General features: G+C 43.8%; 1 protein-coding gene across 7 annotated transcripts in view; it reads right to left on the bottom strand.

Moving 5' to 3' along the window:
• Window positions 1-14,829: 14,829 nt before the first annotated feature.
• The window catches only part of Lypd6b (LY6/PLAUR domain containing 6B), a 166,605-nt gene continuing 163,235 nt past the window's right edge, over window positions 14,830-18,199 (bottom strand). For all 7 annotated transcript variants that reach the window (XM_037204755.1, XM_028879081.2, XM_028879223.2 and 4 more), the window contains 2 exons: window positions 17,248-17,378; window positions 14,830-15,732 (listed from right to left, as the gene is read on the bottom strand). In XM_037204755.1, coding sequence (XP_037060650.1) covers window positions 15,568-15,732; window positions 17,248-17,378 — 296 coding nt within the window. In that variant the 3' untranslated portion in view covers window positions 14,830-15,567. The remainder of the gene's footprint in view (window positions 15,733-17,247; window positions 17,379-18,199) is intronic.

Below are 18,199 nucleotides of genomic sequence, written 5' to 3'. Positions count from 1 at the left end.
TGCCAAAATACTTTTTTGTGGAAATCATGCCATATATCTATCCAGCTTAGAAGTTCACCAACAAACCCTAATCCTGGCTAACACAATAACTTTCAAAATACATAGGTAGAGATATTTGTTCCAAGTAAACACAGAAATTAATCTTAGAGAAATGGCTTTAGAAGGAAAGATGAAACTAAAAAATTTCCAACCAGCAGGCAGAAGAAAAGCAGGAGATGATGGGTCCCTGAAAAGAGAGTGGGACTTTTGGAAAATACTGAAATAAATAAGGATGGACTCAATCTTATTGCTGGTTAGGTTGAACTGAGTTTGCTCATGAACAAAACAGGACTGTGAATACAGAGGCCCCTTTGAGTTGAATTACTGCATGTAAATGAGGCTTACAAATATGGTGGATAGACTGCCTGTATGCTTCCTGGTTGAACCATATGGAGTGATATGGATAAGGGATGTGATGGTTGGACTTAAACTCAATTTACCAGCTCATCCCAAGAAAGCTCCCAAGTCTTCACGCCTGCAAACCACACTAGTAAACTGTAGAATTACTTGAAAACTCCCCTCATTATGCAAATGTCATAAGATAACCAATTGGTACACATGCACCACAGATGACCTTCTGAAGTTGAAGGCAGTCACACCTGTAACGTTAGATGTCCTTCCTGTGAACCTTTTGACAAGTATGCGTTTTGATGCCTACATTTGTTTAGGATATAAAGGTCATTAAAACCTTGTTTCATGCTCTCAATAACAAATACTGAGGAAAGATGTGTTGAGTGAATTGATGTGGGTGGCAAAGGATGATAGACAACCACTTGAGTCTGGCAAGGAAGCTGACACTGTAGCTCTTTGGATCTGGAATCCATGACAGAATTATTGTCCATATTTTCCATTCTGTTCTTCATAAAGAAGAAGAGTTAATAAAATGCCACAAATAATAAAATGACTAGGTTCACTCTTTAAACTGAGCTTGGAACAGCACTGTCCTGAAAAAGGGTCCTTTAACAGCTTTCAGTACAGAGAAAATGAAAAGAATTCACTGATTCACAACAATGTGCCAGGGACTCGACTAGATTAACAGACTGGTCAAGTTCTAGACACTGGGGCATTGGCTAGTGGACTCTGTGACACTAACTGGCACATACCCTGCCTTGACACCAACAATCACTTGCCAGCATCAAGGAAACAACTCTGCACTTGGAACTAGCTACATCACTTCTGGAACTGCTGTTTTGAATGGCTGTGAAAATACTATCAACTTTCCCTGGGTACATTAATAGAAAACAGCAAATAAAAGTAACAAAGAGAATCTCAGTTCAAGGAAAATGGGGAATTGGTCTATGAATGTACACTTTAAAAGAAAAAGGTGCATTGTAATATATTCCATTTGCAGAAATTATTGTAGCAGAATCTTAATGGGAAATATGCCAACTGTTTTGCCTCTTAAAATGGAATATTGATCTGCCCAGGGAGTCACAGCAGTAGACTCCTTTCTGTGCCCTATCATATCCTGCTGATCCTTCCTCTTCCTCTGTGACCCTTTGCAACTACAGTACTTCATAGATTCCCTTTGTGAATTGTTGCTGGATCCTAACAGCTCCCTCAGGGGAGGGAGTGAGAAGGTGCGGTGTCAATGACACAGACACTGAGAGTCAGTTGACTGGCAAACAGTGGACTTGTTTATTCAATAATGGGGAAGGCCTTATATATCCTCCTCCTGGCACCCAAGCTGTGTCCCAATCTGGTGGCATTTTGTGGTCATCGCTCATTGGATGAGCACAATCAGGAACTCTGACAGCACCTATTGCTAGACCCTCAGGCAAACTTCAGGTTGGCTTATAAGGAATGCCTTGGCAACTGGTTTGAGCCAACTTTCTCGACCCTATGGGCCTGTCTTACTACAGTGAATGGTAAGATATTTTTCATGTGACTCCTACTTTTCTCATCATAGTAAAGATTTACAAAGGATGTGCTTGCTCTCTTTGCTTCCTCTCCCCACCCCATACCCCACCCCTTATTCTCTATATCTCTCTTGTCACTCTGCTTTCTTCTGTCAGTCTCTCTAAGTTCTTCTGTAATTTCTTCTTTGTATAATCTCTCAAGGGCATATCTCTCCTCTTACTGACGACACATCCTCATGCTCACCCTGAGTTCTTGTGCTCACTCATAGCCTTAGATCTTTACTCAGCAAAGGGGAAAACATTCCACATAGAAGCAGGAGTAAGGATGGGCTTGGAATTGGGTGGAGTTGACCAGCAAATTTTCCCCCAGCACATTACTCTGAGAAGCAGAACTCTATGAGAAGATGGAGGTTTTCCTTGGAACAATGCCAGAAAGGGAAAAGAATGTAAGACTTGGGAACTGGACGAGTCGGGGCCATATCTTCTCTTCAGGGCTGGAACACAGAGTGAAGGAAAGCACCCTTTCCATAGAGTGTGAAACCAAGACTACACATTTTTTTTGACCCACTGATCTTCCCAGGCACACTAGGGAGGCCTGGAAAAAAATGCATGTGTTTAAGACCCAAATCAGATGATAAACTTTAGAGTCCAACTGCAGGAACAGTTAGAATAACTTCAAATGAGCAAAACCATAACAGGTTAAGAACTCTTCTCTTGGACTCACAAGGTGGTTCAGTAAGCAAAGTGCTTTGCTGCCACATCTGAGGACCAAAGTTTGATTTGCAGGACTCACGTGGTAGAAGGAGGGGACTGATTTCTGAAAGTTATCCTCTGAGCTTCTCTCTCTCTCTCTCTCTCTCTCTCTCTCTCTCTCTCTCTCTCTGTGTGTGTGTGTGTGTGTGTGTGTGTGTGTGTGTGTGTGGTGTGTCTCTCTCTTTTCCCCCCTCACACACAAACAAACAAAAAATTATTAGAATATTTTGTCTTAATGAGGGGGAAGAAGCAGAATAGAAAGATAGAAAGCCGTAGGGAACCAGTTCCCACAGAACCAGCACGTCAAGAGAAGATCCAAAAATAACTAGACTCATTAGGTGATCCTCAATGTCCAGGTCCTCTCCCTTCAGGAACATTGCATGGCCATCCTTGCTCTTCACAGTGGGAGCCTGTTCTACATGGTGCTGAGGCATGCCAGTTCCCCATGAGTCGCCCGTGTAATGGACTAGCCAGAGGTGACTCCCTCTCCTGACTGCCCATAGCAAACATTGCTCAGATGCTTCTCATCTCCCAACTTTGGTAGGAAGGAACAAACAGCATTTATCAGCTACAGTTCTGGTTTATTGCAATGATCAAAGTTAATAAATTGTGCATCTTAACTACCATGGTAGGTCACTTTAATCCTTACAGTCCAGGAGTAGGTTTTAAGGAATTCTTAACTCTTAGAGATTTATTTTGTTTTTAATTCTGTGTACATGTATTTGTGTCTCGGTGTGGGTATATGTACATGTGTGCCAGTGCCCATGGAGGCCAGAAGAGAGCATAAGATTCCCTGAAGGCGAAGTTACAGGTGGTTATGAGCTGCCCAATGTAGATGCTAGGAGCCAAAAATCTGGTCCTCTGCGAGAGAAGGATATGCTCCTCACTGCCAAACCATCCCTCCAGCCCTGGATTTGAGTTTTTAAATTCTCCTTGACCTTGGCATGTAGAAACCCAACTCATCATTCTCCAAATTCTTTTCTGCCAGTGAAGAACCAGCATGTTGTACTTTGCCACATAATGTAAATCTGTTAGGTGTAACCAACATGGACTAGGTTTTAAGCCCATGTTGTTACTGAGGACCCCTGTCTCTACACTAGCCAAAACAAAACCTGCACTGAGGTTTGTGAAATGTACTGGAGATGAACATTGAACAAAATTGGTCAGAAATTTCGATCTTGGGGTACTGTTTGCAAAGCACTCCTGTATATTCATAGTCTGAATATCATGACCTTCAGGGAATATGAGAGGAAGCCCCGTAGCCAGCCCTTGGCCTAATTCAGCTGAGTCCCAGAGCTGACGTTATTTATGGAAACATAAGCTGTTTGGTTGGATGAATGCCCAGGGGCCTTGGCATTGTAGGTACTTAAATAAATCAAATGATCCAGAAAACTGATATTATGTGAGACCTCCACTTGAACTGCTACCACCCCTGCCCCACTGGCAGACATCAAGGTCAGGGAGAACCCTCCTGCCTTGTAAAGGAGAGCAGAGCCAGGACACAAGGGTGCCCAACCAGGCATACCACATGGCCAGTGACATAGAGACCTTGTAATGTCACAGCAAGGGACAGAAAGAAGCCACCACATTCACATGATATGAAGATTGCTGATTAGGTAATTTGTGGCAAAAACTAGGTAGGCTTCTCAAATCTAGGCTGTCTCCTAGGGCTCTACTCTGAAGACTTCCTAAAGCATACTTGCATTTTTAATCAGACTCTGGTTTTTGCTATTTCTATCATTTTACTAAACAGCTTTACCCCTGTGGCTTTGTTTTAAAAATCTAGCCATCTTGCAATCTCAAGCATTACTCAGAAACTTACCCTCGGGAAAGATAAATCTTACATGAATGCTAAAGAAATGCAACTTTGCCACCTAAAAAAGTCATGATAAAGAAAAAAGATATAATTGAATATTGACCAAATAAAAACTATCTTGTTTACTCCTTACTTTAATATTCTTTCTTCAAGCAAATTCAAGCAGTTTAGCCTCTGCTGCACAGACTGATCATTCAGCAAGGTCAGCAAGAAATTAGAAATGCAACATTAGGATATCTGGAACATAATTTTTTTGAAACCAGATCCACATCTGTCTGCTGGTTCAGTGAGGATGCTTGCAGAGACCAATCAATAAATGGTCCATCAATTATCACAGCAGCTAAAAATGCCAGAGTTACAGCTCAAAGGCACTCAGGGTGGACTTCACTTCCCTGTGACTTAATTAGATGTTATTTATATAAAAAAAAAAATACCACACATTCTAATTTTTACCCCATCCATGGTCACTTGGGTCAGAGCCTCCTGCTCTGCTCTGTCTCTAGGTGTTGATTGGAAAACTAAGAACAGTTAATGGGAGAAGAAATTCAAACATGCCAGGCTGTCCCGTCTCTCATCTGTGAAGTTTCTTCTTCTATAAACATAATTCCCCTTCCTAGGACACAGAGACAGAGTGTCTCCCATCAGAACTTGCCTTCAATGTTCCAAGACACAGAGGTGAGAGCTGGGAAGCTATCATCATATTTATTGAAATTCAAATGTCGTTGGAAAAAAATTGGTGCTGGGGAGGGTTGGATTTTGGAAATGAGAAGAGACCATGAGAAAAAGTATCCCCGTGTTGCTACATTTAGCTTTAAAAGGACCTTCAAAGGGATATTCCCACATACTGTTTGGGGTACCAGCTAATTGCAGTCATCACCCTATTCCTCCATCCATGGCCACTGCTAAGGAAAATGTCCTGCCTCAAGTCCATGCAAGGAAACATGGGTGACCCAAGCTCACATGCCTGTGAGCCATGCTGCTCTGCTCTATGTGACCAGAATTCCTTAGGTGCAGAGAAGCCAAGATCAAGGCTGCATGGGGGCCTGTGTGAAGCTCAGACCTGCAGATGCTCAAATAGAAGAAAGCATGAAGCAAATTGTGTAATTGGCAGAAATACAGAGAGGTCATAAGATGAAGACCTGACTATCACCAGACAGCAAGAGACATTGGGGATTTACACCTCTGGGTATCCAAAAGTATAGACATTGTCAAGAAGCCAGTTCCTAGGAGGGAGAAAATGAGAAGATACCAAAAGGAGGTATAATTGGAGAGTCATAAATGAAGATATTTTGTTAGGCTGAGCTCCCAAGCACTCTGCTTTATAAAGTCCCCAAATCCTCGTGGGCTGTTTGGTCATCTCAGCAAGACCTAGTTAGACTCATTTCTTCAGGACTGGTTCCTACACAACTCCTTGGCTAACACACATTCATTTTTTTTTAAACTGTGATCTTAGTTTTCTTTCTGCTGCTCTGATAAAGCACTGACCAAAAGCAACTTGGAGATAAAGGGGTTTATTTCACCTTACAGCTTATAGTTTATCACGAAGGGGAAGCCAGGGCAAGAACTCAAGGCAGGAACCTGGAGGCAGAAACTAAAGAAGAGGCCATGAAGGAACCCTGTTTACTGGCTTATTCTCTAGGCTCACACTCAGTTATCTTTTCTATGTCTACCAGGACCACCTTCCCAGGAGTGGTACCACCTATCATAATCTGGGCCTGCCCACATCTATCATCAATCAAGAAAATGTTCCTACCAACTTGTTTACAGGCAATCTGATAAAGGCATTTTCTCTATTGAATTTCCATCTTAGACGACTCTAGATTGTGTCAAATAACCAAACCTAGCCAACACAGCCATATACAAATCTAAGCTGCAAATAAGTGAGGCTGATGTTTCCTGGTGGGTACGTTACAGTCTCCTCATGTGACAAACATCAAGGACAATGTAGGAACAGTTGGGATGGATTCACTTTTAACTGTCAAGTGCAATAGAATTGGTACCCATCAGCATCTTGAGATGCAGGCAAAAAGAGGATAATTAAACCCAGCTTTTCAAATAAGCATCCTTGCAAAGGTTACAAAACACTGCGGTGTTGCCAAAGTTGGTGAAATCAATTTCCATTTTGCGGCAGTGTTTGTCATGCAGAGATTGCTGAAACCAACACAATGAAAAGCATTAATAATTGGTATTAATAGCTTGTATAAATTAATTTGCTTATTTGCCTAAAAGAAAATCAGCCAAACAATTTATCAAATGGAAGCTATGTACACCAGATAATAAAAATCAGGTACTTCCTAAGGTTTTTTTGAAAAAAAAAAAGTGTCATTGGAAATTAAAGAAATTTCAGCAGATACAAACCAAATGAGAGCCCTTTGGTTAGGAAAACAAAGCCAATTTGGTGATATGCAGAAGGGGCATTGTTGTGACTTTAGGAATGTGGAGAATATAAGCATAGAACAGGAAACTATTGACTTAAAATTGAGGTAATGCACGTTCCTATTTGTTTACTGCACTTTCTATCAAGTAATTAAGAAACGTCACTGATTGGTCCTCCTGCAATGCCACAGAAACAGATGAGGAATAAATAATAAACTTAAGTAGGAAAGCACGTAGCGATGTTTGTGGAAAGTGTTTCATGGATTCAACTCAATGGGCATTTACAGCAGAGCCACGGTTCACCTGCTGTTAGTCCTACTCCAGAGGGCAGAGGTGGGTGAGGTGGGAGGTGGAGGGGCGGAGCATTAAAGATTCTCTGCTATTCATTTATAATCATCTCCTGTGCTTGCCCAGGGTGTGCTCAGTTCTTCCAGACTGTAAGATCCGAGGCCTGTTGGCCCCTCTATTCTTCCTCCCTTCCGCCTGCTCATTTTTGTGCTTTTATTAGAGTCTAGAGTCTTTATTTTTCTCCTGTCGCTGTGATAAAATGCTCAGATAAAAGCAACTTAAGGGGAAAAGCGTTCATTTGAGTTCACAGTTCAAGGTCCAGTCCATCATGGTGAGGAGGTCAAGGCAGCGGGAGTCTGCTGGTCACATGACGGCCACAAACAGGGAGCAGAGAAGAGGGAATGCATGCCGCTGCTCATTAGTTCCCTCTCTCTTTTTGTCCGGGAATGATGGTGCCCACCGTGGGCGAGTCTTCCCACATCAACTAAAATAATCACTATAATCCTTCACAGGTATGGCCAGAGGCCCATCTCGAGGTGACTGTAGCTTCTTTTTCTTCTCTTGGCTAAGATAAAAGAAGGACATCCTTGAAGGTATGTTCAAACACCTGACGAAGATACATTCTCAGTTCATTAATGAATCCTGGTCTGAATTTATTAGATTAAGGATATGGACAAAACATTCAGAAGCCACTCTCTGACTCAGTAGATTCCATACTAGACTTAGAGTGTTAATTGTCTACTTAACGAGTAACATTATCACAGCCAGTTTCTAGCCGCTCCCAACAAAGCATGAATACATCAGAAGACAATCACTCACCCTTAGAGATTTATCATCAAAAGGCAGGATTGTAGCTGTGTGGGGACAAAATGGAGAGTGGGGAAGAAGAACTTGGTGCTCGAGTGGGATGGCACATGAAGCCACTTCCAGGGCCATCTTATAAGTTATTCCCATTGGCTGAGCGACACAGCAGCATGCCCGTACCTTCCATTCAAGAGAGCCGCAAGCACTAAACGCCACTCTCACCAATGGGTGCCCACTCTGGGCCCAGTGTCGAGGAAGGAGTGACAGAGTCGTTCAAACAGTGACTGCTTATCAATTCTTGGACCAATGCTGCAACAACTCAAGATCCTCGTTTTGTTGACCTTGACCCTTATATTCAGAGATTTCAAGAGCAGGCGTCAGGATGCCCTCCACCTGTGCTGTTTCCTTATGCAGCTACGCCAGTCTCTTATGACACTTCCCCCTCAAGGCATTGCAGGCTTCTCCGAGCTGGAGAAATAAATGCTCATTAGGATTCTGCATGTGCGTCCTGGGAACTGCATCCTGCATTCGCGTGCTGTCCTTACATTGTTAGCGCAAACGCTTATCCACAGCTGACAAGCGACATCAAACTACCATAGGTAATTGCATTTCCAGAGCCAGAGATAATGAAACGGGAAAGGCTTGGCCTTGTCCCTTGCCTCCTCGCTCAGAAAGCAGAGAGCAGAATTGTGCTTGCCCTCCCCAACAGTCAGGCAAGAAAGTTTGGTCTCCAATTTGACTCTTCCCCTACCTCCCAACCGTGAATTCTACAGTTTAAAACATGCTCCTTTACTGCATGATCTTATTTATGCTTGAACTGTATTTCCACTAAAACTCGCTTTTCACTTCGAAGCTTCGCATTAAAAAGAATACACAGATGTGGTATAGAATGATCCCACCAATCTGTTTCATCACTCAAACAACTGCAGGCTGCCTCTGGGTGAAGGTGAAACATTGTTGCAGATATGACCAAAATCTTTCTTGCCTTTCTTCAAATGCTTCAGACTTTAAAACCCAGGTCCGTATAAAAGTACAGGCTCCAAAACAGCTAAGAAAATGTCTTTTCAAAGCAGTGGTGGACATTTGGACTTACGGTTGTGAAAAAAGACCCACTGAACGAATGTGGCTTTACCTAAATTGGGGAAAATACTGTTGTTCCTATTATGTGCCTCTTCACTTAGTTATAGCTTCATTTTCTTCTTCTGGCTAAGATTAAAAAAGGACATCCTTGAGGGCATGTCCAGACAGTTGACAAAGATGCATGCCCAGTCCATTAAGGAATCCTGGTCTGAATTCATTAGTTAAATTAGGGAAGCATACATAACATTCAGGACTCGCTCTGACTACGTATTGACTTCATACTGGATTTAGAAATATGTAGAGAGGACAAATGGGACCTTCTGAGAAGTCAAAGGACATACAAGAGAGGAAAGAAGAAAGGAATCTAGAAGACATGCCTTCCCGTGGATCACAGGAAGCCGTTGGGGGTCCTGCTCACTGGTTGAAAATTAAGGCCAACTAGTCAACAAAAATAGGAAGAAAAAGAACTTAAAGGAAGCCTTTGCTTTTAAAGGGCGGGCGCCCACATTTTCTATCACCCTTCACCTCAGAATGATGGATGGAGCCCACTGTCTTGGAGTACGCCTCTGATTCATTGACTTAGCGTGCATTCAGTAAGGACTCGGGACATGCTGTACATTGAGGAGTGTCTTATCCACTCCTGTGTGGACATGTGTGATCCTGCACTCCAGACCACTGGCAAAGGAAAAGTCCTCTGATGGAGTAATTTGGGAAGTGCTGTATACACCCTCCACCCCCTTGCAGATTTACAACGTGCATTGATCAAGGAGTGCTCCAAGGGAACTGCTCTCTGCAGTGAGTGCCTCTGTCCACTCTGCTTTCTGCTGTGTGCTTAGGCAAATCTGTACGGCTTCCTTCCGTAGGCTCTGCTCTCCATCTCTAGCTTCATAGCATCGCCTTAGTCATCTTGACTCCTGCCTCTCCACACAACCTCTCACTGTGGGGGCCAGCAGCAGATGTTCCTGGCTGCCCACCCAGATCTATTTCTTCATGCTTCCTTTCTGGTTTCCTGACTGGTTTAAGTGTCTTCCTTCCACCATGCACCGCATGCTCCTGAGGAGTCACTGACGGCCCCTTGGCTGCAGTTACCTAATGGTGACTACTTCCTGCCTGCTTGTGTTTTACTGGGAACTGAGTGTAGTTTCCCACTTCTTGAAGTGCTTCCAGCAGGTTGCAGGACACTGAGTGGACAGGATGTCATATCTGGGGCATCTACTTACCAAAAGCCATGAAGGACAGGAGAGAAGAAAGGAGTTGGCCCCACTGGATCAAGCCCAGAAACTTCCGTTTCTTCTGGATTTCCTGATATCTGAAGCAAGAAATTCATTTGGGCCGACTTGATTGAGGTTCTTTGAACTTGTCATTGAAATCATCCAATGGATACAGCCACTTAAATACGAAGACTGCACTCCTGTCTGGGAACCTTCTGAAACCTTATTGGAATCCGTCTCCCGGGAGTGCTTGCCACATTTTGCCTAGCTTCCTTGAAAAGCATTTACAGTGGATCTATTTTTAATCTGCATTCAGCCTCTGGACACAGGTTTACCTTCCCATTTGCTTCATACTGCTTCTCACCACCCCCATGACTACCAGGGCCCACAGCTGATGGCTAGAGTTATCATCATCTACTTTCCAGAAGGGGCCCCACACTGCCTCTGTAGTGTTATCCCTCCTCCCAGAGCTCTCTGGACCAGTCTCAACACAGCAGCCCCGCCTTGCTGGTGTCTGCCAGGTTCTTCCAAACCTCTTAGCTGGCACTGATTTTCATGAACTACGAAGATCCCTTGTGGAGGTTTAAGTAGTATATGATGTCTTTTGTGCTGGAATTCCACAGCCTATGCAGAGATCCTGTTTCTCTCTGCTCAAACCATGCTTATCTCATCCTTTGTGTCCTCCTGAAGTCAGCTCAGCTTCCAACCTTAGCAAGCATCTCCTGGACCACAAGCCAGATGATGAAGAAGAGGGCAGAGAAGAGAGTTATAGAGATGAAGAGTGATTGGGAAGTATGATAGAGATGCTGAACTGTTTCAGATGGACGATAATAGGATCGAACCTAGACATACTCAAATTACAGCAGCCATTTGTTTTCTAGCTTCTTTAACCATGCCCATACATCTATGGTTCCTCCTCTTCTAGCATGATTTGTACCCCGACAGCTGGACAATCAACAACAAAGAACAAGAAAGAAAATGTCCGGGATCCAAAGGCAGTAATATGTTTCTGTTTGCTAATAATCTACAAGTAACAAACATTTGGCTTAAGCATGAGCTCATTTCATACATGTGAAATACATCTTTCCAGTTCCATAACACAGCTTAGCCCCCAAGGCCCTGTTAATCAACAGTGCTTGGGCTCTGCTCTGTGCTGTGGGGGCTTCCTCCCCTCCCCTTTCTTATGAACTGTGTATGTTTTACCCAGGGACTGAATGATGGAATGCAGACTTCATGAAACACAGTGCTGGAATTTCTGATTGCTAACCTCACTCAGATTTGAATTTAAAGAGTTTAGACAATGTCGGGAAGGGAGGATGATTGCCAAACACCGCCCCCTTTTTTTTCTTCAAAAATCTGACTGATGGGTTGGAGTTCAAAGTTTATTCTGGAATGCAGTGTGGTGATACTGTGTTCCCCAAAATATTGTGCACCCTAATAAACTCATCTGGGGTCAGAGAACAAACCCGCCACTGGATACAGAGCCTAGAAAATGGTGGCACACACACCTTTAATCCTAGCCTTCTGGAGGCATGGATCTCTGAGTTCAAGGACACACTGGAAATAGCCAGGCATGGTGACACACGCCTTGAATCCCAGGAAGTGATGTCAGAAAGCAGAAAGGTACATAAGGTGTGAAGACCAGAAACTAGAAGCTTTTGGCTGGTTAAGCTTCAGGCTTTTGAGAAGCACTGTTCAGCTGAGATTCATTCTGGACGAGGACTCAGAGGCTTCCAGTCTGAGGAAACAGGATCAGCTGAGGAATTGGCGAGGTGAGGAAGCTGTGGCTTGTTCTGCTTCTCTGATCTTCCAGCGGTCACCCCAATACCTGGCTTCAGGTTTGATTTTATTAATAAGACCTTCTAACAATTCGTGCTACAACACAGAGCTGTTTAACACACAACTTGACAACTTCTTTCTTTAAACACCGCTCATATTAATAGCGTGCCCCGTGATTCCTCTGTAACAGCACATCTACACGCTCCCCTTTCTTCCTGGCTCATTCCTCCAGCTGTCACCCAACATTTTGAAACCAAAATATTACCTAATTTCCTTAATCACCAAAGACAAATCAATCGGAAGTCTTGGATACCTTTGTGAAATGGGGAAAAATCCATGTGATAGACTCCAATGACCCAATTTACTTTTTGAATTCGGAAGAGACCACAGAGTCAGCGTCATAGGCATAGAAGGCTGGGCTGGTGGGGCGACTCATTGGTTAAACCTGATGACATGAGTTCAAAGGAACAAAGGTGAAAGAAAGAACCAACTCCTGTTGCCCTCTGACCACCACACATGCTGTCGAATGTGCATGCATGTGAACACACACATACACATACACACACACTTTCATTAATCTAGACACCAGAGACAAAATCAGAAAAAAATTACAGTCTACTAATGATTATAATTTTACTAGACAATATGTCAGTTGCATAGTCAAAAAAAAAATGCTGGGCAGAGAAAGAAACTAGAGAATAAAGAGACACTGAAGATGCTATTTCAATGTCCCAAAGGAAGCCATGTAGAAGTAGACGCTCTGAAGTCACAAATAGTTCAAGGTGCTGAGTGAAAAGAGGGTGAATCTATATCAGGCTTCAAAACTGATGCTTCCAGGTGAGTCTGAGTTTGGGACAGATGTGGTGATACATGGTGTACCCTAATAAAATCTGCCTGAAGACCAGAGAGCAGAACAAGCCATTAGAGGAAACATAGAGGCCAGGCAGTGGTGGCACACATCTTTAATCCCAATCCTGGGAAGCACACACGCCTTTAATCCCAGGAAGATGGCTGGGCGGAGAAAAGTAGATAAGGCATGAGGAGACAGGAACTAAAGGCTTTTCGACAGAAGCGTCCCTTTCAGCTAGAGGCTTTTTTCGGCTGGAGCCTTTTGGGTGAGGACTCAGAGGATTTCAGTCAGAGGATTCATGGAGTTGGTGAGGTGAGACGTGGCAGTGACTTGTTCCTTTGTCTCTCCGATCTTTCAGCATTTACCCCAGTATCAGGCTCTGGATTTTGTTGTTGTTGTTGTTGTTTTTTAATTAAGACCATTTAGGAATTGGTGTTACAGACATATAGGAGATAATGTGCTTTCCCACTCCTTGTTCTAAGGGGAACTGAAAAGTCTTACTTAAGATGAGACACTCCCAAAGCATCAGGGAGAAGAGACCAGCACAGCCCATGTCTGCCATGAGTCCATAACCAGCATCAGAATGGAACAATGGAACAACAAATCAAAACAGAGAGGACAGACTCACCAATGCAGAAGTCAAAGATGTATCTGGCAAAGCACTTCCCAGACTCAGTGTCCATCATTCACACCATGAACCCTGCAGAAACACGGCTTTCTCTTGGCTCAGTCTTCCTATAGGGTAGGGATCAGAAAGCTTTTCCTATGCAGGAGTCTTGCCAAAGACTGCACTCTCTCTTCAGCACCCAGCCGTCCTGGATTGAAGGCAGACATGGGCATGCAGAAACAAAACTGTGTTCCAATAAAACTTTATTAACAAAATCTAGGTGGTGGAACAGATTGGACCTATAAGCCATGTGACCCTGAGTCACAGATGAGCCCAAGCAAGGACAGTGTTACTACTAAGTTCTAACAAAGCAGCTCATTCTAACAGTCCATGTCTAGTTAGAAGGGAGAAATTCATTTTTAACACATATAAGAACAGAAGTGGGAGGGTAAGAAATCAGGATCCTAGAAACAGCAAAGAGATGTTCACTTGACATTCTGAAACTGTGCTATAGAAAGGAAAGAGGGAAAAACAAGACCAAACATTTCCTTTCATACTAGAGTTCTTCTGCTGGACTTGACATTCAGAGGAGAGCAGGTGACTGGGCTGGGGGGAAGAACTCTTGTGATTTCCTTGGTAGGCTGCCACTGAGGGTGGACATAGTGATATCCATCCCTCTTGGTCAGGGAGGGTCCCTGACCTTCTCAATGCACTTTTTGTATTTAGCCTCCCCAAGGAGTCTCTTCCCTCACCACCACCACCTTCCAAAGAAAAACAAACAAGCAAAAACTAAGCCACTTTGGCATAAAATTTTATTCTTTCAGATAGTATATATCACCCAGGGTGCCTGGAAACACAACTTTAGTGACGTCAATCGGTAAATGTGCTTCATCAGAGGCTTTCACATTGTCAAGAGACACAGAACATGCATCACACTATATAACTCAAAGTTTTCCACCTCACCCCCAACCACCTCATAATTGGCAAACAGATTCATAAATTTCAACTGGGAATTTCCCCCCTACAGCTGCCCTTTCCATTGACAAGGTGGTAAATGGGTACATTGTTTGGATCTTGACTGTTACAAGGTTAAAGTTTTGTCCTCAGCCTGTTGGGGCCATTAAGGAGGGTGGTTGAGCCTTTAGGGAGTGGAGACTGGTGGGAGGATTTAGGACATTGGGAACATAACTTTGAAGGGTACAATAAAAACCTACGTGCACGCTTTCTCTCCACTTCCATTTCTTCCTCTCTTTCCTTCCTTCTCCCTTTTAAAAAGAACGTTTTATTTATTTTTGTGCATATGGGTGTTTTGCCTACATATATGTCTGTGTACCACATGTATGCAGCACTCATAGAGGCCAGAAGAGGGCATTGGATCCCCTGGGACTGAAGTTATCAGTATATGAACTGCCATGTGAGTGCTGGGAATCAAACCTGTGTCCTCAGGGGATCAATTAGTGCCCTTCACTGCTAAGCCATCTCTCTAGCCCATACTTCCTCCTTCTCAAGTCTCTGTTATGAGTGAGTAACTATTCACTCTCTAACACAAGCCCCCAAACAGTATGTACTGCAATCTCCAAACCTATGAGCCCAAACAAACCATTCATCTTTAGAAATGGATCATCTTAGGTTCTTGTTCCAATAATGGAAAGTTAACACAGTAGAGAAACTGCTGTGGTTAGGATTAAATTTCACAGAGATGCTCTGAGCTAATCACAGAAGCTAGAGAGTCTGATCCAGCAGCCTCCGAGGGAGTCCATGAGGTCAAAAAGTCCTTCCAGATGAAAGTCTGGTCAGGCTGGGGTTTATCAAGCTACTGTTACCCTCAACAATACTGGTGGATCTTCTGACAGAAGTATGCAGCGCCCCTAGACCACGACACTGGAAGTTATGTAGTCCTCTTGGCTCCTACCAAGTCCTCATGCTCAGTGCTGTGACCTCATGCAGGAGCAGTTCAGCAAAGCAAACCTCTGCCTTCTGCTTTGGGGTCCAATGTATCCTCTTTATCAAGTGCAAGATGGGCCTTCGCTCCAAAGTTCACCAGTCCACTGTCTCTGCCTGGTGCTTTACAGTGCTGGTCTCAGCCAGTCCTAGGAGCAGTAACATCATAGCAAGGGAAGCATGACGAGCCAAGCCAGCACCGGGAGGTAGGGTGTGGGGACAGTGCTTCCAGATGTCCTCTGTGCGTGCATCACAGCAAAGACTGCATTTGTGTGGTTGGTAGGCAACTCTACATTACAGATCATTCCTTCACAGCAAGACCTGCACTCCTGTACAAGGAAGGAAAGGGATGAGTGTGACCAGCAGGAAGGAGGAAGGAACAGAAAAAGACAGAGACAGATGCCTGAGTTGCTAGTCCAGCCTGCCCATTGCCTGGGCCTGTGGATACCTTCCCCTGTCATAGGCTGAGCAAAGACCATCCCGAGGGACTTCATCCTAATTCTTGAGGTTTCTGTGTCAAACCCAAGCATAAGTGAGGTGAAGAAGGGAAGCTAAATTAGACTACCTGAGTTGCCAAATCTTGACAGGTTTATTAGAAAACTGTGAAACCAAAGTAAAAGTTAGCAACTTTCTGGACTTGGTTTTCTTTCTCAGTATTGCTTGTTAGCTAATAATGGTGGCTTGCCCAAGTGACTTCACCCTAGTCCCATTATTACTGCAGTGACAGTTTGAAAAAAGTCCTTAAGAGTGTTTTCAAGGGAAGCAATCTCTGATCACAATAGCAATGCATGCTGGGCCGAAGCCATGGCCTCATGAACTAGCCACTCATACAGGCTTCCAGGCCAATGAGGAAGCAGAAAGGCAGCAACACCCAGCACAGCCATCGTTGGCTGTCCAGCCAGCTATCCATCAGATCCACCCAGAGGAAGTTTTGATTCTGCTTTTCAAATATTGCTATGTAGCCCAGGCTGGCTTCACACTCAGTCCTCCTGACTCTGTCCCCAGAACACTGGGATTGCAGGTGTGAGCCACGGTGCCCAGCCTGGGGTACTTTCTTGATGCCCTGGACTTCTATGTGAAGTTCCATTTCAACCAGTCTAGGATGCCCCCTTCCAGTCTCACCAGGACACCCTGCCCTTGCTGTTCACATGCCCTTTGTGTCATCAGAGCCAACAGCCACTGTATGTCAGGGTCACCGACTTACATGCTAGACCACATTCTAAAATCTCATGAAACATGTATGTTTAAGTCATTTTTTCCTCCAAAATTTTAGGATCTCTCCATATAAGAGTACATTATTGTTTGAGATGATAGAATGAGGTATTAAAGGATCAACTGATCCAATATGCATCTAGAATTTATCGTATTTACCTTCTTCTCTTAGACTCTTTCTCCTCTGAGCAGAGATGGAGAGTGAAACAAAGTTTCAGTTGCAAAAGCCACCCCTGTTTTCTCCTTTCTACCACCTAGTTACCCTGGGAAGGGGGTGCGCTGATTTTGCCAGGACCAGAATGTGTCATCTGGACTCCAGTGTGCCTTACTCTCTGGAGGGTAGGTTGTTCTTGAGCTTCTAGAGCAGGCTTCGAACTATTCATGAAAGTTCTGAAGCCCAGAGTCTAGCTATGGGGCCTGGAAATTATCATTCATTCTTAGGAACATTTCCTTTGGAAGACAGACTATCTTCAAATGCCTGCTCTCTTCACTGACACTATAACGCACCCATTTGTCAGAGTACAAACAAATCCAACACAGTGCTCCTCCTTCTTGGTTCTCCCATGGCGCATAACTTAACCACCATCACCCTGAAACCTGGGGAAGTAACTCCACACACACATGCTCTTTACCGTGTGTTCCGAGTCCCGGCTGTGACGGCAGCCGACAAAATGACATTCATTTTTAGAGGCACACTTTTTAGTGATGGATGTACTTCTTCCGCGGCTGGTGAAGTGGTGAACTGTCAAACAATACTGTGTGTCTAGGAAAATTTAACAACAAAACAGCAATTTTATTTTCCACATTGCAAAAGAGACCTCCAGACCGTCATGCCAGAAATGACTGAAATTCGGGATAATCTTTAGGCTTCCAGGTGAGAAAGCTAATAGCAGTGAATGCTAGAGCTTGTAGGTGGTATTTCTGCAAAGACATCAGTTTCGAAAGTACACGTGTGTTTTGAAAATGAATATAAATGGGTATCCAGTCCCTTTGGTATTAGCTGAAGCTGAGAAAAAAAAAATGTGCAGAGTTTTCATCTGTCCTCAGGTCTGCTCACCAAATATCAAGGATTTATGACCCTAGCCTGGCCCTTCTTCCTCTGAAGCATGCGTTCTAGAACTCTAAATTAAGACAGAAACTGTGAGCATGAAAACAACACCTCTGAAGACTTGGAGCCTCACTCAGCATTTGTTTCTTACAGGCTAAGTGGCGAACGGGTCTCCAGCTAAACATCAGGTCACCTCCTTCCTCATCTTGCTTATTCATAGTCTATGCTTTCCAACATGTTTGACTCTTCCTCATCAATGTATTCCACTTTTCCTACCCCCTTCACTTCCTGTTCCCCACTCATGCCTGCTCTCTATAGTTAGCTCATTTCTATATCGTTATCCTCACTGCTTTAAACATCCACTTTATGACAGCATTCTTCTAAGAAAGTGATTCATGGGACATCATAGGATATTCTGTTCTGGTTCTGTGTTTCCCCTATTGCTACCAAGACCATGGAAATCATTGTTAATTTAGTCACCATGAATCCCAGTAGCAACAGACTGGGGAGAAATGGACCAGGATTGAGAGACAGAC

The sequence above is a fragment of the Peromyscus leucopus genome, chromosome 4, assembly GCF_004664715.2.
Source record: "Peromyscus leucopus breed LL Stock chromosome 4, UCI_PerLeu_2.1, whole genome shotgun sequence".
NCBI classification, from domain to species: Eukaryota; Metazoa; Chordata; class Mammalia; order Rodentia; family Cricetidae; genus Peromyscus; species Peromyscus leucopus.
Note: the sequence above shows the minus strand (reverse complement) of the source record. Positions and strands in the feature narration are given on the sequence as shown.